General features: G+C 39.1%; 2 protein-coding genes across 5 annotated transcripts in view; both read left to right on the forward strand.

Annotated features, from left to right (window-relative positions):
• The window catches only part of OGT (O-linked N-acetylglucosamine (GlcNAc) transferase), a 41,042-nt gene extending 26,114 nt beyond the window's left edge, over positions 1–14,928 (forward strand). For both annotated transcript variants that reach the window (XM_003412726.4, XM_003412727.4), the window contains exons 11-22: positions 13–114; positions 315–494; positions 1,139–1,297; positions 1,642–1,731; positions 3,168–3,293; positions 3,673–3,843; positions 3,958–4,074; positions 4,178–4,348; positions 5,463–5,615; positions 7,671–7,923; positions 8,172–8,295; positions 12,623–14,928. In XM_003412726.4, coding sequence (XP_003412774.1) covers positions 13–114; positions 315–494; positions 1,139–1,297; positions 1,642–1,731; positions 3,168–3,293; positions 3,673–3,843; positions 3,958–4,074; positions 4,178–4,348; positions 5,463–5,615; positions 7,671–7,923; positions 8,172–8,295; positions 12,623–12,797 — 1,821 coding nt within the window. In that variant the 3' untranslated portion in view covers positions 12,798–14,928. The remainder of the gene's footprint in view (positions 1–12; positions 115–314; positions 495–1,138; positions 1,298–1,641; positions 1,732–3,167; positions 3,294–3,672; positions 3,844–3,957; positions 4,075–4,177; positions 4,349–5,462; positions 5,616–7,670; positions 7,924–8,171; positions 8,296–12,622) is intronic.
• A 1,785-nt stretch (positions 14,929–16,713) lies between these two features.
• Positions 16,714–23,670, forward strand: part of GCNA (germ cell nuclear acidic peptidase) — a 62,957-nt gene continuing 56,000 nt past the window's right edge. For 2 of the 3 annotated variants that reach the window (XR_010319801.1, XM_064278548.1), the window contains exons 1-2: positions 16,715–17,170; positions 18,617–18,674. Coding sequence is in view for 2 of the 3 variants with exons in the window: in XM_064278548.1 (XP_064134618.1) it covers positions 17,101–17,170; positions 18,617–18,674 (128 nt within the window). In the remaining variant the exon portion in view is untranslated. Of the gene's footprint in view, positions 17,171–18,616; positions 18,675–23,670 lie in introns of all 3 variants that reach the window. The other variant, XM_010592760.3, reaches the window with a different exon arrangement.

Here is a 23,670-nt window from a genome sequence, read left to right on the forward strand (position 1 = left end):
ATTTATTGCCAGGATTCAGGGAATATTCCGGAAGCAATAGCTTCTTACCGCACTGCTCTGAAACTTAAACCTGATTTTCCTGATGCTTATTGTAACTTGGCTCATTGCCTGCAGGTAAGGAATAACAAGCCAGTAATTGGCTTTCAATGTTGTAATCACTTTTTAATTGTTATTTTGCCGTAATAGTCCAAGCCTGACTTTGGAGATAGTGTCTTTCAATAGGTTATTTGACATTACTTTAGGCCAAGGATGTATAAAATGTTCAGTCATGGGCTGGGGTTTTCTGGGTAATAACTTCTTTCTGCCTCCTCTAGATTGTCTGTGATTGGACAGACTATGATGAGCGAATGAAGAAGTTGGTCAGCATTGTGGCTGACCAGTTAGAGAAGAATAGGTTGCCTTCTGTGCACCCTCATCATAGTATGCTATATCCTCTTTCTCATGGCTTCAGAAAGGCTATTGCTGAGAGGCATGGGAACCTTTGCTTGGATAAGGTGAGATTTTTTTGTTTTAATTTTTTGTTGTAAAATAAAACATAGGTACAGAAAGCTATACTAATCAGGTGTATGTCTAAATGAATTATCATAAAGTGAATACCACCCAACCACCCCAGAAATCCTTCCATATGCTCAATTATAACTCCCTCCTCCCCATTCCTTAGGTGGCATTCTGAACTTAAATACTAACAAGAGACTGATGGTATTTCCTTTAAGTTGAAAATCATAGTGTTTAATAAAATGGTATTTTATATTCTTTGTGAATTCGAGCACTACTTGATAAAAGGTTGAAATTTGCTTGGCAGGGTACATTGGAGTGCTAGGTGTAATTGTGTATTTTAAATTGCTTCCCTACAGAATTTTCTAAAATGCAGGGTTTGTCATGCTCTGTCTACGTCGCCTCATTCCTATACGTTTTAAATTTGCTGGGGATATTTCATAGGCTTTAGGAACAGGTCAAAGTATGATGCATATGTATTATATAAACTGTAAAAATTGCATAGAACTGTCTGTATGACTTAAATGAAGCGTTTTGGGCAAACCTTTCCTAATAGGTGTGAGATGTAGATTTGATGTATTTCCTGCATGAAAGTTTCCATATAGACTCAACTTTGCTGGCAAACATTGCATTCTGTTGGTAGATCAATGTCCTTCATAAACCACCATATGAACATCCAAAAGACTTGAAGCTCAGTGACGGTCGACTACGTGTAGGATATGTGAGTTCTGACTTTGGAAATCATCCCACTTCTCATCTTATGCAGTCTATTCCAGGCATGCACAATCCTGATAAATTTGAGGTAAGAATATAAGTATAGTGTTTCTCTAGAATCGCTATTTGTTTTCTTAAAAAAACAAACACAGTGGTGGTTTTATTGTCATCAAAAGCCAAACCCAGCTGCCACAGAGTAGATTCCGACTTCATAGCGACCCTATAGGACAGGATAGAACTGCCGTAGGGTTTCTAGGACTGTAAATCTTTATGGAAGAGACTGCTGCATATTTCTCTTGTGGAGCAGCTGGTGTATTCGAACCGCCAGCCTTTTGATTAGCGGCTGAGTGCTTTAACCACTGGTGTTAAATCTGATGTCTTTTGGAAAAATTTAAGCTAAGGCTGTTAAATATATTATGTACTACTTTTTAGGTATTCTGCTATGCTCTGAGCCCAGATGATGGAACAAACTTCCGAGTGAAGGTGATGGCAGAAGCCAATCATTTCATTGATCTTTCTCAGGTAGGTGAATCTCTTATACTTCTAACTTTTTATTATGAGCAAATATTGAAAAAAAAACTATTGGTGTATCGTTTGAAGTTGGGCAGTTGCTTGATCTTATTTCCTTAGTCATTTACATTTATAAGCGGCATGGCTTTGGCTGAGGTAGCAAATGGAATAGAAGTGTGTTATGTTTGTGCTTGGATATATAATTTCTGGGAATTGAGCCAGCACTCGTGACAGGTATTTAATAAATATTAAATAAATACTGAACAAATTGAACAAAATAGTGACTTGGAAGAACACACAAAAGGTTATTTAAAGAAAATGGCTACTATGATTCATTTATTTTTTGGTCATCTTTATTTCTATACTTGCTATACTGCTAATTCCTTTAAAACATTTTGCGATAAATTAAGATTGAAACCTGTGGAGGAATTAATTTGCTGAGGACGTAGACTAGAGTTTTTTCTTTAGACACTCTTGGCCACTTTGGTGACTACAATCGAGAATATGCAGTATGTAGTATTATAAGAATCATTGAAGTCCTAGCAGAAGCGTTGTGACTCTTGTCATTTAATAAATAATATGCACCAACATCTTTTGTGATATAGCTGTTGCTTCAGAAGTATGCCAAACTATTTTTGATGTAGGTTGGACTCTTTGTGACTAAGAAGCATGCCAACCTCCAACGTCTGAGACCCTTAGGGATTCTCTGCTTAGTGACTGAAGTCTAAACTCTTCAGCACGGCCTTCTAAACCCTTCATAGTTTGATCACAACCTTGTTTGCCAGTACTTTGACCCATCAGTCACCCTCATGTATACCTAGGTTGTTGTGTGCCATTGAGTCAATTCCGACTCATAGCTACCCTATAGGGCAGAGTAGAACTGCCCCACAGGGTTTCCAAGGCGTCGGAATTGACACAACAGCAATGGGTTTGGTTTTGGTTTTTTGGTTTTAATCTTCAGGGAAGGAGACTGCCACATCTTTCTCCTGTGGAGAGGCCGGTGGGTTCAAACCGCTGACCTTTTGGTTAGCAGCCAAGCGCTTAACCACTGTACCACAAAATAAAAATAAACTATTCACCATATCTTAAACTACCAATCATTTTATTCTGGTTCTTTATTTACACTGTTCTCTACGGAGATTGTATTCTACTCAAATTAGAGATTGTATTCAGACTCCCTCAAACTTGGATCTGGTTTTCAAAGGCCCATTTTAAATACCAACTCCTTCAATTCTTAATGCCTTCAGTCCAGAAGTAAACTCACCTTTGTGTTGTTTCTGTAATGCTTTGGGCCCGCTTTAAGGGCACTTAACCATGTTTCTTACCTGCGCTAGTGTAGTTTGTGTCCTTTTTGCATATGAGAATCTGTGAATTCTTTTCAATGCTATTAAGACCAATTGAGTTAATCAGAGATAATACATAGTGCATTCTTATTTTTTATTCCGTAGATTCCATGCAATGGAAAAGCAGCTGATCGCATCCACCAGGATGGAATACACATCCTTGTAAATATGAATGGTTATACCAAGGGTGCTCGAAATGAGCTCTTTGCTCTCAGGCCAGCTCCTATCCAGGTACAGAAATTAATAATAATTGTTCACAATGTGTATCATGCTGAAAAGAAAGTCATGTAGTTTTCTTCCCTCTGGCTAACTGCCATTCCGAACAATAGGGTAGACGTGCTTGAATTTTAAAAAAGTACTGCCCTCGAAATGCACAGGGACAAAAAATTTTGAGTGTATATGTGTATGGAGACATGCAGTTCGTGGCTGGGTGTAAATAGTTGCTTTGTCTTGCAAATTACCTTGAAAAGCATTTTTAGTATTTAGACGGAACCGGGTTAGTCTGAAATACTCCTTAATTGCTCTCAGCTAAAGAAGTCAACCCTCCTTGTTTGTTTATCGTTGGAACCTTTTGGTGAGGCTTGTCAATCAGTTTTTGGTCTGATTTTAGGCAATGTGGCTGGGATACCCTGGGACAAGTGGCGCGCTCTTCATGGATTATATCATCACCGATCAGGAAACTTCGCCAGCCGAAGTTGCTGAGCAGTATTCTGAGAAATTGGCCTATATGCCCCACACTTTCTTTATTGGTGATCATGCTAATATGTTCCCTCACCTGAAGGTAGGTAGAAAACAGGGCTACGGAGGAAATTTTAAAGAACCTTAGTCATTTTATCTCCTTGCTGTTATCCATACAACACATGCTAAAAGATGTGTCTGAAACTTTTTCCATCAGAAAAAAGCAGTCATTGATTTTAAGTCCAATGGACACATTTATGACAATCGGATTGTTCTGAATGGCATCGACCTCAAAGCATTTCTTGATAGTCTGCCAGATGTGAAAATCATCAAGGTCAGAACCTAGTCAGTATTTGTCATTGAAGTAAAGTAAGTTGCATTTGTGAACTTTTCCTAATGATGCATTTTGTTTCTTCACTCTTTTTTTTTTTTTTTAGATGAAATGTCCTGATGGAGGGGACAATGTGGAGAGCGGTAATACAGCTCTTAATATGCCTGTTATTCCTATGAATACTATTGCAGAAGCGGTTATTGAAATGATTAACAGAGGACAGATTCAGATAACAATTAATGGATTCAGTATTAGCAATGGGCTGGCAACTACCCAGGTGAGCAGAGAATAATTATCAAGGCCATAATATATACCATCAGGCATGCATTTGGTCTCCTTAAAACCTTGTAATAACTCTAGGAAGTAAGCATCGTTATTCTCGTTTTATAGATGAAGACGAGTTCAGTGGAATTGGGTATCGTACCTAGGTTTGTCTGATTTTTAAAGTCCTGTGAATTCAGTCAGCAGGTTACTACAGCCCACTGTATTAATATCTTGTTACTCCTTGCTTGTGGCTTTACTCTTATCAATGGTGAACTATTTGTAGGCACCTTAGAGTTTCTTGTTTCTATAACTTATCCTTTCCATGGCTAAATTCTGCTCATCCTTAAGATTTTTAGTTCAGAGAGCTACTCCAGGTATTAATTCCCGTCCTTATTTCTAACCTTCCCGCCCCTACTCCATTGGTGCCTGTCTTCTATGCTTCTGCAGTATTTGGAGTATATCATTAATACTTAGTACAACACATTGTAATTCTCTGTGTATGTATCCTCCACTGAACTGAACTACTTTGGTGCTGTGTCTTAACCGTAGTAATATATACTCAGTAAATATATATTGCATGCATGAATAAGCAAATACATAGCTCTGTCAAGAGATTATAAGGAAAGGATCTCTGATCCCTGGGAGTTAACAATGTAAGACAGTATTCAGATATGTGAGAATTGCATGATAATACGATAATTGTATACTCTAGAATCTCCAAAGTGGTACTGATCAGTGTGAGGAGAGGCAGTATTGGGAGAAGAGACTAGCTGGGAGAATAATTTAAGTTTAGCCTGGGAGGGTGGGTGAGATTTAGAAAAGGACATTTCAGTCATGAAGAAGAATGAGCAAAAGCTTGGGATGTTGAGGAGAACTTTTTGGCTAGAGCAAGAAGTTCCATAATGCCATCTCCCCAAATTAAGATACTGCTGTAACCTTGTTTTTTAAACCTACTGTATCGTGAACGTTTTCTCATATAATTAACTATATTATAAATATTTTCTCATATTAGAGACAAGACTTTTAATGGTTATACCATTCTGGATCTTAAGGATTCTTTATCAGTGAAAAGCTATTGGCCTATCTTGACTTCAAATCTAATCATCATATCCTTTTTGTTGTTCTAGATCAATAATAAGGCTGCAACTGGAGAGGAGGTTCCCCGTACCATTATTGTAACCACCCGTTCTCAGTATGGGTTACCAGAAGATGCCATTGTGTACTGTAACTTTAATCAGTTATATAAAATTGACCCATCTACTTTGCAAATGTGGGCAAATGTGAGTATCTATACTCGACGGCACTGGGGTCATAGATTAATTAGTAATGTCTAGAGACTTTTTTTTTAAGACTAGTAAACATTCTGTATGTAGACCATCTTGCTGAAGCTAGTCCCCCCACCCTATTCAAGAGCTGCTGTGCTCATTTCCAATCTTCAAGAGTTCCCAGAACCCATTTTTCTTTTTAATGATTTTATCGTGGTGAAATATATGTAACAAAAAGCTTTGTTTGCCATTTTAACTTTTCTTTTTATTGTGGTAAATATATATGTAACAGAACATTTGCCATTTCAACGTTCTTCACATGTACATTAACTTACGTTCATGCTGTTCAATCATCACTCTTACCCATTCCCAAATCATTTTCCATCACCCTTGACAGACACTCAGCGTCCCCTTCCCTCTCATTTGTGTCTGATGACCACTGATAAACTTTGGCCACTATACACTGGCCTATTTTAATTACTTAACTAAGCCAGTTGTGTAACTGACTTACTTCACTAGACATAATGTTTTCAAGGCTTATTCGTGTCATAGCAGGTATCAGAACTTCATTTCTCTTTATAACTGAATACTATTCCATTGTATGACTATACCGCATTTTGTTTATCCATTTTTCTGTTGACTGACACTTGGTTTGTTTCTACCTTTTGGCTATTGTGAATAATGCTGCATTGAACACTAGAGTATCTGGGTCCCTAGTTTCAAGTATTTTGGGTATATACCTATGAGTGGAATTGGCTGGGTCATATGATAATTCTATGTTTAACTTCTTGAATAATGGTCAAACTGTTTCCATGGTTGCTGCACCATTTTACATTCCCACCAGCAATGGTTAAGGGTTCTAATTGCTCCACATCCATGCCAAAATTTGTTATTCTCCACTTTTCAGATAATAACCATCCTAGTAGATGTGAAGTTTTATCTCATTTTGGTTTGTTAAGGTTAGGATGTTGTTATTAGTTGCTGTGGAATCAATTCTGACTCATGGTGACCCCATATGTATCAGAGTAGAACTCTGCTCTGCAGGGTTTTCAAGGCTGTGACCTTATGGAAGCAGATCACCAGGCCTGTCCTTCTGAGGCACCTCTGGGTGGGTTTGAACCACCCACCATCTTGGCTAGCAGTCGAGCACTTAGCCGTTTGCGCCATCCAGGGACTCCTCGTTTTGGTTTTGTTTGCATTGCCCTAATGACTAATGAAAATCCTCACAACTGGACCAGTAAGCAACATAATGATAAATGGAGAAAATATTGACGTTATCAAGGATTTCATTTTACTTGGATCCACAGTCAGTGACCACGGAAGCAGCGGTCACGAAATCAATGCAAATCTGCAAAAGACCACTTCAAAGTGTTGAAAAGCAAAGATGTCACTTTAAGGTATGCCTGACCCAAGCCATGATGTTTTCAGTGGCCTCATATGCACTCGAAACCTGGGTAATGAATAAGGAAGACCAAAGAAGAATTCATGCATTTGAATTTTGGTGTTGGTGAAGAATATTGAATATACCGTGGACTGCCAGAAGAACAAACAGATCTGCCTTGAAAGAAGTATAGCCAGAGCACTCCTTGGAAGTGAGGATGGCGAGATTTCATCTCATGTACTTTGGACATGTCATCAGGAGGTACCAGTCCCTGGAGAAGGACATCGTGCTTGGTAAGGTAGAGTGACAGCAAATAAGAGGAAGACCCTCGACGAGATGAATTGGCACAATAGCTGCAACTCAGACATAGCGACAATTGTGAGGATGGCACAGGACCAGTGTTTCATTTTGTTGTACATAGGGTAGCTATGAGTCAGAGCCAACTCAGCGGCACCGAACAGCAACAGACTTGTTTTGTGCCTTCTGTCATCATTCTCTTCTCTTTCTTCAAACTCTTTTTGGGGACAGCCAAGCAGATTAGGGACCTATAATTCAGTTGATGTAATTCATCTTTGTGATGGAACGAATTCACAGTAGCCTACTAGCTGAATGAAAATAGAGACCTATGGGAGCTTTTGTTGAGCTGGGCAGATCTATTAATAATTATTTTTTATCTTTCCCTATTTTAGATTCTGAAGCGTGTTCCCAATAGTGTGCTCTGGCTGTTGCGTTTTCCAGCAGTAGGAGAACCTAATATTCAACAGTATGCACAAAACATGGGCCTTCCCCAGAACCGTATCATTTTTTCACCTGTTGCTCCTAAAGAGGAACATGTCAGGAGAGGCCAGCTGGCCGATGTCTGCCTGGACACTCCACTCTGTAATGGCCATACCACAGGGATGGATGTCCTCTGGGCAGGGACACCCATGGTGACGATGCCAGGTAAGTTGGTGATAAATCATAGGAATCACCCTTGTGTTTTTTTTTTAAATCTCCTCTGGGGGAGACAATTCGAGGTGAAACCGTGTGTACTGAAGCAACATTTAAAGCAAAATGATAAAAAATGAGACTTAAGTTTGAATGCTTAGCTCTAATTCTCCTCATCTGCATTGTGTGAGTGCTTGACATGAATAAAATTATGTGTGACTTAAACATTCTCAGATATGAAATTCTTAACTTTCTCAATACAGGAGAGACTCTTGCCTCTCGAGTTGCGGCTTCCCAGCTCACCTGCTTAGGTTGTCTTGAGCTCATTGCTAAAAATAGACAAGAATATGAAGACATCGCTGTGAAACTGGGAACTGATCTAGAATAGTAAGTAAGCTTTTCTGTGAACAAACTATATGATAAAGTGAAAGAAATAAGGACAACTTAGAATATAACCGTTACAAAATGAAATCATAAAAAATGTGTTTAAAAATGAAATCATAGGTGAAATTAGTTGTATAATCTCAGATGGAGGATAATTTTCCAAGCTCTCACAAAGGAAGCGATCAGTAAGTTTTACTCTGTAAAGTGTACATCGTTAAATTAAAAAGCAAAGAAGAGGGCTGGAAGTAGGACCCATCGCCCGCCCTGAGCCATCCTCTCGGCTTTGGAGAGGGAACAAATTAACAAACAGGAAAAAATAATTTCCCGGCTCTCCTAAGCCAGGAACTGAGGACGGAAACAGCTCCTTCGCCCAGGCACAGGCATAAGGGGTCCACGGACTCTGAATGCCTTTCATCCCTGCATAGACCTGTGTGAGCCCACTTCAACAATGTAGGCCGTCATTAGCGCAGTACAACAGGGTATATACCTGAAGTCTAACTTCAACTGTTTCAGCTATATGGTCTAGCCGATTCGTGACATTTAACACCATTCTGCCCATTAAGCAGGGTCCTCACCTACCCACATCAGGGGCCTGAGGGGGGCCTGAGGACTGGGTGGCTCCACCCACAACACCTAGCCACCCGAGACAGGAGTCCAAGAACAAGTGGTGCCTCCCAGTCCTTAAAGCCAACAGCATTGGGTGCCTGTGGTCCGGCTGCAAAACCTACCCGCCTACGTACTGTAGGGAACAGGGGCACTCGGGGGCAGCCATCAGCCCCCTGCTTTGCTCAGTGCATGACACCCGACTGCAGCCAGATACCTGTGCCTACACCAATCACCCCTGCCCGTCTAGGACTTTACATGAGAGCCTGTGCCACACACTTGGTGACTAACTACCGGGATACCTGAGCTGAATCCATACAAGAAAAGCAGACTCCTGGGTTCACATATCTAGTAACCACTCTAACCACTTGGTGGCAGGGTGTGAGAGCTTCAGAGGCACCAATAATCAAAAGGCAAAGAAGAGGAAAAGATCTTTGTCTCATATATCAGAGCATTAACAGCCTTACTATATAAAGATTATAGAACATTTAAAATTTAAATCCCTAATAGAAAACAGATGTTAGCATTTATTTATTATTTTCAAACTTTTCTTCACTGAACATCATATACATTTAAGAAAAACAAGTGAAACTTTTGAGCAGGCATGAAAAAAATTAAAGTTCATGATTTCTAATGACATAGGAAAGTGCTTACACCATAATATTAAGTAAAATATCTGGAAGCTGTAAAATATGCACAGTATAAGGATATTTTAAAAAATTAATCTTTAAATGCACTAAAATTTCTAATAGAAAATTAAAGAAGGAACTGACAGACAAATTACCGAAGTTAGAGATACCAATGGTTTACAGAAACCTTCACCTTCTCTAGTGGAGATGCAGGTTAAAATAATGTTGCATATATCCATCATTTGGCTATAAAATAACAATATTTTTAATATGATGTCAATGGTGATGGAGCATTGAGGTGCTGGCACTCTCCTGTACTGGTGAATACAACTCCTTCCTCAAAATTAAAAAAAAAAAAGGCCAAACTTTTGACCCTATGATGCCACTTCTTCACAAGGAAAAAAAAAAAAAGTTTAACTTAAATACTCCCAAATGGGCAAGGATTAGAGGAATAATGCTTAGATAAATGATGCTTTAGCCACACAAGGAAGTAGTAGTTATCTCTTAAATGAGGTTTTTCTTTGGTTATGGGTGATTTCTTTTTCTTTGTGTTCTTTTCCAAGATGTAGTGTATTATAGAAGGTAAAGTAGCACACTCTTTGAGTCAGACTACCTGGGTTTGAATCTAGGATCTCCCCACTTACAAGCTTTGTGACTTTGGGCAAGCTAATGTTTATATGCCTTGGCTTGTCCATCTGCAAAATGGGGATTAATAATAGTACCTACCTTGCAGAGATACTGTGAAGATTCAAAGAGGTATTCCATGTAAAGCTCTCAGAACAGTTCTTAGTGCATAGTAAGCATTCAAGAGATGTTAGCATTTATTATTTTCAAACTTTTCTTCATTGAACATCATATACATCTCAGAAAAATGGGTGAAACTTTTGAGCAGGCATGAAAAAAATTAAAGTTCATGATTTCTAATGACATAGGAAAGTGTTTACACCATAATATTAAGTAAAATATATGGCAGCTGTAAAATATGCAGAGTATAAGGATATTTAAAAAAATTAATCTTGAAATGCACTAAAATGGGTGGTAGGATTATGAATGGTAATTTTTTTTTATAATCTTATGTGATAGTCCAAGTTTTCTACAAGTCTTTTTAATCAGTTAAAAAAAATTGAGGGGGTATACCTGAAAACCTGAATTAATATTTTTGAGAAACAAGTTAGATAAAGCTAGAATACAGCCAGATGCCTTTCTGATTAGAAACAAAATATATGTAAAAAGAAAAAACTCATAATTCCATCCCAGAAATAAACTCAATAAACAAATTAGTGTATTTTTATTACCAGACTTTTTTGAACTTAGTTGGGTTCATACAGTGTTTTCTCTGACATTTTGTTATGAAAAATTTCAATTTTATAGTAAATACTTCTGTACCTACCACCTAGATTCTACCATTAACATACTACTGTTTTTGCTTTATCACATTTTTTTAAATTAATTTTTATTAAGCTTCAAGTGAACATTTACCATTCCAATCAGTCTGTCACATGTAGGTTTACATACATCTTACTCCCTTCTCCCACTTGCTCTCCCCCTATTGAGTCAGCCCTTTCAGTCTCTCGTTTCGTGCCGATTTTGCCATCTTCCCTCTCTCTCTATCTTCCCATCCCCCCTCCAGTCAATTTATCACATATTTATCCATCTGTTTATTTCTTTATCCCCTATCAATCCATCTTATTTGCACATTTCAAAGCAAATTGCAGGCATCAGTACTCTTCTCCTTAAATACTTCAGAATGGATATCTATCATTAAGTAGAATTCAGTATTTGTTTCTTTTTCCTCTTGTGGCAGAATTTAAAACCAGTGAAATGCACAAAATGTTAAGTGACCATTCAGTGAGTTTTGAGAAATACCTTTATAACCCAAATCCCTATCAAGATATAGAACATTTCCGTCACTCCACAAAGTTTTCTCATGGCCTTCTCACACAGTCTCCCTTTCAGAGAACCACTGTTCTGAATTTTTTTTTTTTGCCATAAATAAGTTTTGCCTTTCCAGAACTTTGTACAAATGGAATCACTTTAGAGTATGCACTCTGGGCTTCTTTCTCAGCATAATGTTTTTGAGATTCATCCATGTTGTTGGCTTGTATCAGTAATTCATTCCGTTTTATTGCTGAGTAGTATTTCCTTGGGTATACCACAGTTTTGTTTAACCATTTTCCTGGTTACTATTTTTTTTTTTAATAAAGCACAGTGGTATTTGAAAAGTAGCATTAATATGGTCTTGTTGGATGGAGGCCAACAGATACACACAACCATTTTACTAGTTCTGGCCCAGCAAACATGAAAACAACTTTTTAAAATTACTGCTTTTAAAAATGGACAGGAGTGTTCTGGCTCTGGTTCTAAAGTAACAAACCTCTCTTCATCTAATAATAATCTCATGACAGATAAATATATTCAGGAGGATAGTAGAGAGAATTCTTGCCCACTGTGTTTTTAGAAGAACTGATTGCGTTTTTCTCAATTTCTGAACAGAACCATAGTCTTAGTGATATTAGCAACATTTTTTTTTATGTCTAAATAGATGACTCAGTTGAGGTACAAGTGGACAATTATGGCAGTAGACATTTTGCACTTCTTATCTCCCTGTGGTTTTCCTATTTCATAAAAATCTTCTTAAACTGAGTACTTCATCTTATGTTTGTGTCTTCACTATTGTAAGTGGTGCTTCAATGCACACCACCATTGTATAGACTGTGTATCTATGTCTGATTATTTCTGTTGAGTAGATTTAAGTGTTACTGATAGGCCAAAGAGTTATGAACATTTAAGGTTCTTAATACATGCTTTTACTTACCTTTTGGTGAGCAGTTTACATTCTTAACTGGTAATACATAGGACCAGTCATGTATCATTGCAAATAACTTCTTATTTTAAAGGTGAAAAATAGAGAAAGCTTGATATCCTTGTATACACTTGTCTTGGAAAGAACAAATTTTTTTTCAGAACGTGGGGGTAGACTAGATTACAAGTGCTAGTATAAAGAAAATAGCATGAAGTTTGGTCATGTATTTTACTTCAAAGGTGACTAGGTATTTATGGGGTCTAGTTCTGAGTCTCTCTTAAATTTTATTACACAGCCTGAAGAAAATACGTGGCAAAGTCTGGAAGCAGAGAATATCTAGCCCTCTGTTCAACACCAAACAATACACAATGGAACTAGAGCGGCTGTATCTACAGATGTGGGAGCATTATGCAGCTGGCAACAAACCTGACCACATGATTAAGCCTGTTGAAGTCACTGAATCCGCCTGAATAAAGACTATGCACAGGAGAATAACCCCTATACCTGAGCCTCAACCTTGGGGGAAAGGGAACTAGATAACATACTTTTACTTATCTGTACAGTACCATGTTGCAGATGGGTGACATATAATGATAATAGAATAGCACAGCCAGACTTGCTTCCTGCATGATAGGGAGAGACACAAGAGATGGGAAACTACTGTTCCACAAGGAGTCTCCATAGAATTTTGCAGAAACCAGGTGGTGCACAAGTCTGGAAGGTCTGATCTCCTTTGGTCTTCCGTGGGATAGTTAGTGTGGAGGGGAGACACAGCTTATCCAGCCATTTTGTGATTCCATGGACTGATTGAATCTTTTCTGACTTAATTTTTTTCTTTATATTTTGGGCATTGGAGCTTTTAAAAATGTGTTCGGTTTCAGGTATTTTTATTCGCATTGAAGTGTATACAATTCTCTTGAGATGAGGTTTTAAGCTAAAATGTGCTCCTTGTTTTAGTTTCTGAACTATAGAGATTAACGAGGACTTTGCTGGTGTAGTCTTTTTATAGGTTTTATAAACCACTTGAGCCTATATCAGTCATTTTAGTGTCTGACCTAATGTTTGGAACTATCAGTGCTTTGTTGGTTTAGATAATGACTCAAAATGTATTTCTGGCCTATGTTCATTTCCTCCCCCCCCCCCCCCCCGCCACTTTAAAATTTCTCCTGTAGCTGAGTTATAACCAATCTGATTCAAAACACCTCAGAGTGTTTCTCTTACACCATCTGGTGCCAAATGAAACTTTTTAGGAGTGATTATTAATCATGAAGGGCACAGTTGTGGTACTTACATTGATAATAATATAGCTTTTTTTTTGCCTAGTTTTGACCTATTTCACCAGTGTTTTACTTCGACTGCCCCCTCTATGCTGCTTCCAAAAGTGATAGTGTGTGATAAGATTTTTACCTTCCTTTCTAAAGTTTGTTTTTTAAAGTGAGTCATGTTCTTCCTATTTCTTTTCAGCAGAAATGAAATCCCAGGTAAGTATAAGTATTCAAGTATTCAATCAGTAAGTCACAGTTATCTCCAATACGTTAAATAACTGTCATCAGAGACATGTTATTTTGTAGGTAAAAAGCTCTGAAGGACCATCTGTGTATACAAATAATTATTTTTCAGACCTTCTAGGGTATTATCATGTAACTGTCTTCTGGACTTGATCTTGAAGTCTGTATGAATTCAGCCTCTAGTAGCTAAACTGCACTGCTACTTGGGTTTGGAGTACAAATTAGACATTAGCCCTCCTGGAGCTTGAGCTCTTGATATTAAAAACCATAGGAATGAAATTACTGAATTTCAACAAAGGGTCAAGGGCTTGAGGCTTAAAACAGGCCAACATATGAATATATGTTTTGTCTTGTTGTACTGTACTTACGCTATCCAGCAACAGATAATTTTTTTTTCTGCTAATAGTGATCTAGATTATGTCTTTCCAAAGCGCTGAGGCAGTGCACCTATTTTGTAGTTGCAGCTGATGCCTGAATGTATCCTAGCTGACAAATTATTGATCAATAAGAACTTGAATTTCTGAAAGATTCTACTGCTGACCAAAATCTGAGCAAGGAGTCTCATATGTAATCCTTAACCAGAATTATGTATCAATGAACTGTTTAGTTTTTAACAGTATATATCAAGAAACATCAGTTTAGGGATTTCTTAATTTATTTTTTACCTGACTGGAAAATCAGTTAACTATTCTTAGCTAAAGGTTGCCAGCATGGTTGCAGATAAACTGATGTTTGAAGTTCCCCGAATTATGTAATGTGGGATAGAACAATGTACTTCCAGTGCCCTCAAGGCTGTGACCTTACAGCTATTTCACATAGCACATCGTTCCTCCTATAGGGATGGACTTTTTCCTGGCACGAAAAGTAGCCGCTGTGGTTGAAGCTTTGCTTATTGTAACAGGCTTTTGTTTCCAGGTAACATGTCTGTGGAAGACTTAATTATGAATAGAGATATAGATATTACTGGAAACTAATTTGTTTTTTTTTCTATTATACTCTGCTTTATCAAAAAAGTAAAACATATAAATCATGCTACAGAAATTCAGATGTTGTCATGCGATCTTTAAACAATAAATGAATGATTTCCCCTTAATATGACTAATGTATTTTGTGTTACGTTATATTAAATGTTGGACAGAATAATAATGGTCATCCAGTGATGAAGCACCTATATTTGAAGAGCTCAAAAAACATGAAAGGACTAGATTTCCCTACTGAAGAATTACTGTTTTCTAGTCCAGCCTGGTGGAGCAAGGGGGTTGGTATATGATCCATTAAGAAAACAAAGTATATATGACTCCTACCATATCCATTCCTACTTGTTCCTTTTTTGCTTGTGATCACTCTGGCTTCATCTACCCTTGCAGTCTCTATTCTTAATGTGGTCTATTTGTTTGGCTCTTGGGGGCTAGGTTATTTTCATTGCTACTCTGTATGGTTGGTTGAACTTATTGACAGGTATGAAGGAGGAGAATATCAGTGCATCAGGGATCAGAACAGGCTGGCTGCCAGTTTTCTCAGAGATTGAGAGGGAGACATTTATTTTATGTATTTTATTTTGTTGAGAATATACACAGCAAACATACACCAATTCAACAGTTTCTACATGTACAATTCAGTGACATCGATTACATTCAGGTTGTGCAACCATTCTCACCCTCCTCTGAGTTGTTCTTCCCCCATTAACATAAACTTAACTACCCCCTAAGGTTCCTTTCTAATCTTTTGAGTAGCTGTTGAAATTTGATCCCATATAGGTAGTTCTTAAAAGAGCATAATGCTCAAGGCAGACATGCTTTACTAGTTAAGCTAAAGTATTGTTCGGTGGAAACTTTTTTTTTTTACCCCAATAAAATTTCAGGTAGTAATTTACTTTTTAACTTCTCTGGGTTGTTATCCTCAAAGCCTTAATGTGGATTAGTGTTCGTATCCTAAAAGATGGTGTGAGAAGAAAGGCATCCAGTAGCCTACTCATGAAAGTTCTTACCTCTGCCTTCCATTTGTTAAGAATGTGCATCAGTTATTTCCAGTCTACTACTGCTGCCCTCAGTGTAAAGGAGCTGCCTTGTGTAACTTCTGGACTGCCTGTTGTTTTAAGATTCTATTCCAATCCTAATCTACTTTTGTACTTGAAGCATAGACCTCTTAATTACAGCTAATGTTTGAGTTCTTTACCAACACCTCTGAGGCACTATTTTGTATTCTCATATTTTACAGATGAGGAAATGGGCTTGTAGAGATTAATTTGTAAGCTTGTAGAGATGGGGTTATAATGATAAGCCCCTTCTATCCAATTCCTTATCAGGAAGTACCTTTAGAAGCAGTTTGGTGGTCAAGATCTTGGGTTTTGGAACTAGTGCTGCTCGTTTCAGCTCTTGCCACTTTTTAGTTGTGTGATCTCTGTAAAATGAAAGTGCTTGACATTACGTACTTTTTTTAAGTGTCGTTATAAGGGATCTACATAAAACACTTAGAGTGGTGCCTAGCACAAAATAAACTAAAATATTATTAATTTCTTCAAATGCAGGGATGCTTAAATTATGAAATGTATGGGTGATTGTCAGAAAAATGGGCACAGTCTAGAAAGCATTTGCTTTCCCTTTTATGGTTTGTGTGTGTGTGTGTGTGTGTGTTTGGAAACAGTGCCAAAAGCCTTCAAAGTAACCACCTCCTCTTTATCTCCAAGGATGGAGTTCTCCAGTCCTCCCAGCAGCCACCTTCGGAGGATTCTGGAAGCAAACGCCATGGTTGACTTGATAGGCACTGCTGCCTTGCTCTTATCTAGGAGTCTAGGTGGTCAAATCCCCCCACCCCCCCACCCCCCCACCCCCCTCCCCTCACCCCCCCCCCCCCCCGCTAGCTTGAAGGGCAGGCAAACAGAAGTTTCGGTAGTTTCGGTAATTCGAGCAATGAACAGGGCTCACTTTAAGTCTCACAAGGATGAAAGTTTGTTAGAGCAGCTCGATTTTTCCCTGTCATCCAGAAAGTTAACTTAGGTACCTTTTTCCACAGAATCGGACTCGGTATGAAATGGCGCTTTAAGGACAACCCCTGGAAGTGGTAACCCTGATTCCGGAAACACTGCTTAGGCGCCAAATTTAAGTTCATTGTCTCGTAGTTTAAATTTGCCTCGTGACCATGCTGTGATAGGTGGGTACAGTGGAGGCGGGAACACGTCAGTTCCTACCTCCTGCTCAGTCTCGAGCTTTATAAAGGTCCTGCGCCTGGCGTCCCTCAGTTGCACAGGCTCTAGGTGACTTTCAACATGCAGTCGCGGGTGAGGCAAGAGTGGAAGGAGGGAAAGAAGAAACAGCAATTGAACGCGGCAGGAGGAGGTAGGTGACTGGTGGGGCTGAGGTGGGTACTGAGAGGGAACAATCTTGAAGATATCCGGGTTGAGCGGACTTGATAGTTAAAATCAAGGCTGCCATATGGCTTGGGCTCTGACCATGAACCTTGGGACTGAGGCAAAATATTTGACTTGTTTACACTCAAAGGCTTTTGGAAGAAGGGATTTTTTGTTAATTATACCAACTGGTAAGGCGAGGAATGGGGAGATAGAGAATCCTGTGGAGGCGTGAGGAGGGGGAAGGATTTGAAGCCTGATCTGTGGAGGACTAGCTGGGGGCGGGGAAGTGTGAGTAGCGGAGTGGAGGTCGAGTGGAGGTCCGTCGACGAGATCTACTCAGTGAAAGACTGGCTGGGGATGGGAGACGAAGGGAGGTGTTGGGGGATAGAAGTCCGATCTGTGGAAGACGTGCTGGGGGGGGGAGGGGGACGTGGGGGGGCGTGAGACGGTGGGGGAGGTGTAGGGGGTAGGGGAGGTCAAAGCCTGAATCGTGGAAGACTGGCTGGGAGTGGCAAGTGGGAGTAGGGGGGTGGAGACGTGGGGGATGTGTAAGGTGGGTGGGGCCTTGGGGAGCACTGCGACTTCAGTGGTGGAAGGCAGGCTGGGGGCAGGAGGTGGGAACAGAACCGTGGAAGAGTGGGGGTAGAAGGTGTGGGGTAGGGAAGGGCGGGTGGGGGGGGTCAAAGCCTGATTGGCGGGAGACTGGTGAGAGGCGGTAGAAAGGGGGTGGAGGGTGGGGGGGGATTGAAGCCTGATTGGTGGAAGACGGGCTGGGGGTGGGAAGCGGGAGCAGGGGAGTGGCGGCGTGGGGGAACGAAGGGGGGGTAGTTGGGGGTGGGGTCTGAGTGGTGGAAAACCACTGATTGGAGGTGGGAGTAGGGGGTAGAGGGGAGGATGATGGGTGGGGAGTGGGGCGATTGAAGCCTGATTGGTGAAAGACCTGCTGGAGGAGGAGGTGTGGGGAGGAGAGTGAGGGTGCAGTCGAGGCCTGAGCGTTGGAAGACCTATTGGGAGTGTGAGGGGGTAATGGTGGGGTGTTGGAGGCAGAAGTCCCTTTGGAACCAGGAGAGTAGGGGTTAAAAAAAGTCTTAAGATAGGGAGAAAAGTTAGCTGGGGGCTAATAAATAAATGGTTCTCTTGCATACCCCCTTAACATGTGGCAGCTGAGTCGAGGTGATGCGATATGCTTTGGACTTTCTGATTTGCAAAGAACTTTGGGGCCAGGTGGGATGGGTATTATGCTCTCTAGTTTTTTCCAGCCAGGAAAATTCTCCAACAAAACAAATTTATATAATTTTCACTTCACAGAGCAAAATTGAGGCTTTAAGTTAGGGTGAAGAAGCTGCTCAAAGATAAATGTAAAATGTAGAAATGTCTTATTAGTTCTGGGTGCTGGTTTTCTTAAGAAGGTATATCTTTGTCTTGACTACAGACATAGAAGTGTCCAAAGGAGAAGAGGCTAGTGGATCGCAGATCCAGGACGATGACTGGTGAGATATGGAAAGTTCTGTTTCCCCTTAGTTGAGTCCTACTATGTTGGCAAAACAACTTTCTCAAAAAGCATATATGTTTATTTCATTTAGCGACTACAGGGTATATAACTTGGTTAGTCATAAAATGAGAATGGTAAAGAAGGATCTCAGAATAATAAGAACCTAGCCTCCTAATCAATGCATAAATCCTCTATGTAAAATCTCTTAGTGGCTGGGAGTCACAACTCCATAAAGCAGCACAATTACTATGTGATTTCTAGAAAGTTCTTCATTCTGTTGAATTTAAAACCATATTTTCTACCCCATTGTTGACAGTGCTGCCCTCTAGAGGTATTTTTCTCCATGATAACACAGTGTATTTTAGGATTTTTTTTTATATTTTATCTCTTCTAAGTCTTCTCTCTTCTGGAATACTGCCCTGTTCTGTCTCAGACAAGTATGTAAGTATAATAATAGAAGTTATAAACCATAGAACAGAATAGAGACTCTGGAAATAGACTCAAATACATATGAAAATTTAGTTCATGATAAAAAAACATTCCAAATCAGTAGGGAAAAGATGGATTACTCAACAAATAATTTGAGGATAATTGGCTGACAATATGGAAATAAAAAGTTGGATTCTTACCTCATCACTCCTTATACCAAAATTAATTAACCATAGATCAAATATTTAAACAAAAAAATGAAACCATTAAAAATACTAGAAGAAAACATAGGTGGATTTTCCAATAATTTTAGAATAGGGAAGGTCTTTCTAAGTTTGATATCAAACCCAAAAGCATAAAAATAATTTTTAAAAACTGGAAAAAAATATTTGCATTACATATGATAAAGAGCTAATTTCCTTAATCTACAAAGAACTTTCACAAAAAGTAAATAAACCAATGGAAAATGAGCAAAGGACATGAAAAGGTAGTTTTCAGGGAAGGAAATACAAATGACCCATGTAACCTGTTGCCGTCGAGTTGATTCTGACTCATAGCGACCCTATAGGACAGAGTAGAACTGCCGCATAGAGTTTCCAAGGAGCGCCTGGAGGATTCGAACTGCCGACCTTTTGGTTAGCAGCCGTAGCACTTAACCACTACGCCATCAGGGTTTCCAAATGACCCATAGACATTAAAATTTATTCAGCTTTTAATTATATTATTTAAAATTAAAGACATGAAGGTTTAAAATATGAGATGCCATTTTCCATATATTACCTTGACAAAGATTTAAAAAAGTTTGATAATGCCTACTATTGGCAAATTTGTAGGAAAGCAGGCAATCCCGTACACTCTTGGTGGGAGTACAAATTGGTGCAATCTTTTTGGAGGGTAATCGGGCAATATCAAAATTTTAAATGCTGTGTGACGTTCTGTTCCAGTTTTAAAAACAGCATTGTGGTTAATTTCTTTATACATATATTCTCATATAATTTTATGTAAGTGCATAAATGTGTTTATGTTACCCATGCCCTTTTTGTAGTTTGGTCTTATTTTCTCTTGACTCCTTTCTTTTCCCCATCTCCCTTCTCCTTGTAACCATGTTTATATAATCATATATAGATGTATATAGGCTTTTTTCGTCTTTTTTCATTTCTGTGGAAGAAGGACATATGATTTAATCATACGTAGACTTATACCAGTACACAGAGAAATATATGTACAAGGATGTTGATTGCAGCATTGATTGTTCTGGCAAAAATTTGTAAGGAACTTAAATGTTCTAAGGGGCTAGTTGGATAAATTATGGTTCATCTAAAAAAAAATGTGGTGAGACCTATGTGTACTGATAGTGGAAAGACTACTAAGATATATAAAGTAAAAAAATCCAAGCTACAGAACAGTCTCTACAGCATAATAGTATTTGTTAAAAAAAAAAAAGTGTGTGCATTTGACTTCTACTGGTACATGCTTAGGCTTAGGAACTTTCTAGAAGAATAAATAGGATACATTATTTATCTCTGGGAAGTGGGACTGCTGGAGGAGCAGGGACAAAATGTTCCTTTCCCTCACTCCTCTTTTCAGTGTTTTTTTTTTTCTTTCAGATAAACATTTCATGATAGTTATTAAAATTGGGGGAGGGGATTAGCAAAAGAATGCAGCAAATATTACAAAATATACATCTTAACAAGTAATAAAAAGAAATGCTAATTTAAAAATTATTTACCTGTTCAACTACCAAATTTAAAATATTTACTCCTATTATGGTAATGTTGCTGACATGGTAAACTAATACAGCCCTTTGGAAATGATTACGCAAATGCACCCAGAGCTATGAAGGAGCGCTGAGCTGCTAACTGAAAGGTTGTTGGCCTGAAGCCGCTCAGTGGCTCCATGGGAGAAAGGCCTGTAGATCTTCTCTGGTAAAGATTACAGCCTAGAAAACCCTATGGGGCAGTTCTACTCTGTCACATGGGATCACTATGAGTCGAAAATCAACTGGATGGCACCCAGCAACACCAAGAGCTGTAAAACTGGTCATACTTTTGATTAATTTTGGGAAGCAATCCCAAGAAAATTCAGCTTATGAAAACAATTAAACACATAAAGATACTCTTGCAGCATTCAATTAAAAAATTAGTATGTGTTTAGAAATGCAGAAAATAAAATTGTAGCTCTGTGACCCCCAGTCACTTGCACACAAATAGGGAGTGCCCAGGGCAGATGAGTGGCATTAGTTATCCTGAGAGGTAAATGGGCACTCTGGTTTATTAGTCCCTTGTGAGTTTGGTTAACAGGAGTCACTCCTTTAGGATTTGATGAAGAATTGAAAGTAAATCTGAGTTCCTGGACTTCTGGTTGGAGATTAGCCCTTGGGGCTAGTCAACAACTTGCCAGTCTCTATACCCACCCTGGCTGCAAGTTGGGACCATAACTTCCCATGATCTGGGCACTGTATTTTCATCAATGCAGACAGGATTGTTGTTGTTGTTTTTAACATCCATGTCATACTTTGGGCTGACTCTTCCTCAGACCTTTACATGGATAGGCATATATATGTAATTAAATTTTTAAATAAGAAAATTATTCCATAGTAAATGATACCTGGTAGGCAAAAGCCTCTCAAAACTTGAGGTTCTATGGGTGTTTGTGTGTGGGAGGAGGTGGAAACTAAAAACGGGTCCCCAGAACCACTTTTCTATATTAATTCATACATTTATTCAACAAATATTTATTCAATACTTCCTTTATACTGAACAATGTGAAACGGATGGATGCTTACTTCTGGGGCGGGGGGATATAAACATGTCAGTAGGCAGTCACAGTATAGTAGGGTAAGTGCTGTGATGGGGAGAAGTGCATGATCCTATAGGAATACATAGGAGGGGCAGAGATTAACTTGTTTACTTTTCGCAATAACCCTATTAGATAAGTGGCTCTTCTAGAACTGAGGCCCAAGAACTTGTTACTGCAGAAGTCTAGGCAGGAGGTGATGGTGGCTTAGAGGAGGGTGGTAGTAGTGGACTTGGAGAGATTTGAATGAACATAGGATATACTGTAGTTCATCAGTTCTGAGACTTCACATTTTAACATTTCCGAGATTGGGATGCAACTTTCATTTGATGGCAAGTTGTAGTTTAGTTGGTAGTGGTTTTTCTTTTTGTTGTTGTTGTTCTTAGAGGTACATGTAATACTGTGTCTTAGATGAGATGAAATGTATTATAGAGGTAGAGCCCACAGGCTTTGCTGATGGGTAGGATATAAGAGGTGAAGGAAAGAGAGAAATCAAGGATGACTCCAAAGTTTTTGGTTTGTGTTCCTGGGTGGATGGCGGTGCCATTGACTGAGATTGGTAAGACTGCAATAGCAACAGGATTGAGGAAAGAAAGAAATAATCCTGTGTTGTTTGTCTTATATTTTGAATACTTAGTAAATATTCAAAATGTCAAGTAGAAAGTTGGAGTTCAGTGGAGAGTTCAAGGCTAGAAATATAAAATTGGGGGACATAGGGTCTAGGAACAGTGGAACGAATGATCCAGGAGAGAGGAGACAAAGATGCAGCACAGAGTGGAAAATTGCAGAGTAGAATCCTTGAGGAGGCTAGAGTGGATGAGATCTAAAGTACAAGGGAGGGGTTGGCCCTAGATAGTGGTAAGGACACTGCATCTGTTGTTAACTACAGAGAACGCAGAGTCCGGTATAGTTGCAGATAGGGTGGTAGATTTGTTGTGGGAGGATGAGGGAGTTCCTGTCTGATTGCTTCTATTTTCCCAGTGACTTGTGAGACAAGGTCATTAACAGAGTAAATGGGATGGGAAAGGAGTTTTTGGCAGTTGGAAGAGAGAAGTACTAAAAAAAAAAAAAACATTGCCATCAAGTCAATTCCAGCTCATAGTGACCCCGTAGCACAGGGTAGAGCTGCCTCGTAGTGTTTCTAAGGCTGTAATCTTTATGGAAGCAGACTGCCACATCTTTCTCCCGTGGTGTGGCTGGTTGGTTTGATCTGCGGACCTTTCCATTAGTAGCCAAGTGCTTAACCACCGCACCACCAGGGCTCCTAGAGAACTACTGAAATACATAACGTGAGGGGTAGGGGGCTGGTTTTCATTGATTGATCAAAACCTAATTAGTACTTTCTAATGCTCACGATCTTTTTTAGCCTAAGATTCTTCATTGTGTTAATACTATCTCAACATATCCTTGATGATATGCAGAAATACGTATTTTTAAAATTACACTGTTATATACCACTTAAAACAATCAGATCAGAAAACCAAATGGGTCATCTAGCAGGCAGGTTATTGTTTCAGATTTCTTGATAGTGCCACATTTACTTAATTCATAGTCTGTTGATACTTTCAATTCACAGTTTCAAGCAAAAGAAGACTAATATTCAACTAGTGTTTCTGAAAGTGGGTCCCCTAGCTTCCTGCATTAGAATTACCTGGGTGTGTTTATTAAAGTGCAGTTTCTGATTTATGTCCTTCTGGAGTGAGACTCAAGAAGCTGTATTTTAAACAAGTTCATGAGGTGATGCTGAATGCATGCTAAAGCTTGCGAAC

The sequence above is a fragment of the Loxodonta africana genome, chromosome X (assembly GCF_030014295.1).
Source record: "Loxodonta africana isolate mLoxAfr1 chromosome X, mLoxAfr1.hap2, whole genome shotgun sequence".
Taxonomy (NCBI): domain Eukaryota; kingdom Metazoa; phylum Chordata; class Mammalia; order Proboscidea; family Elephantidae; genus Loxodonta; species Loxodonta africana.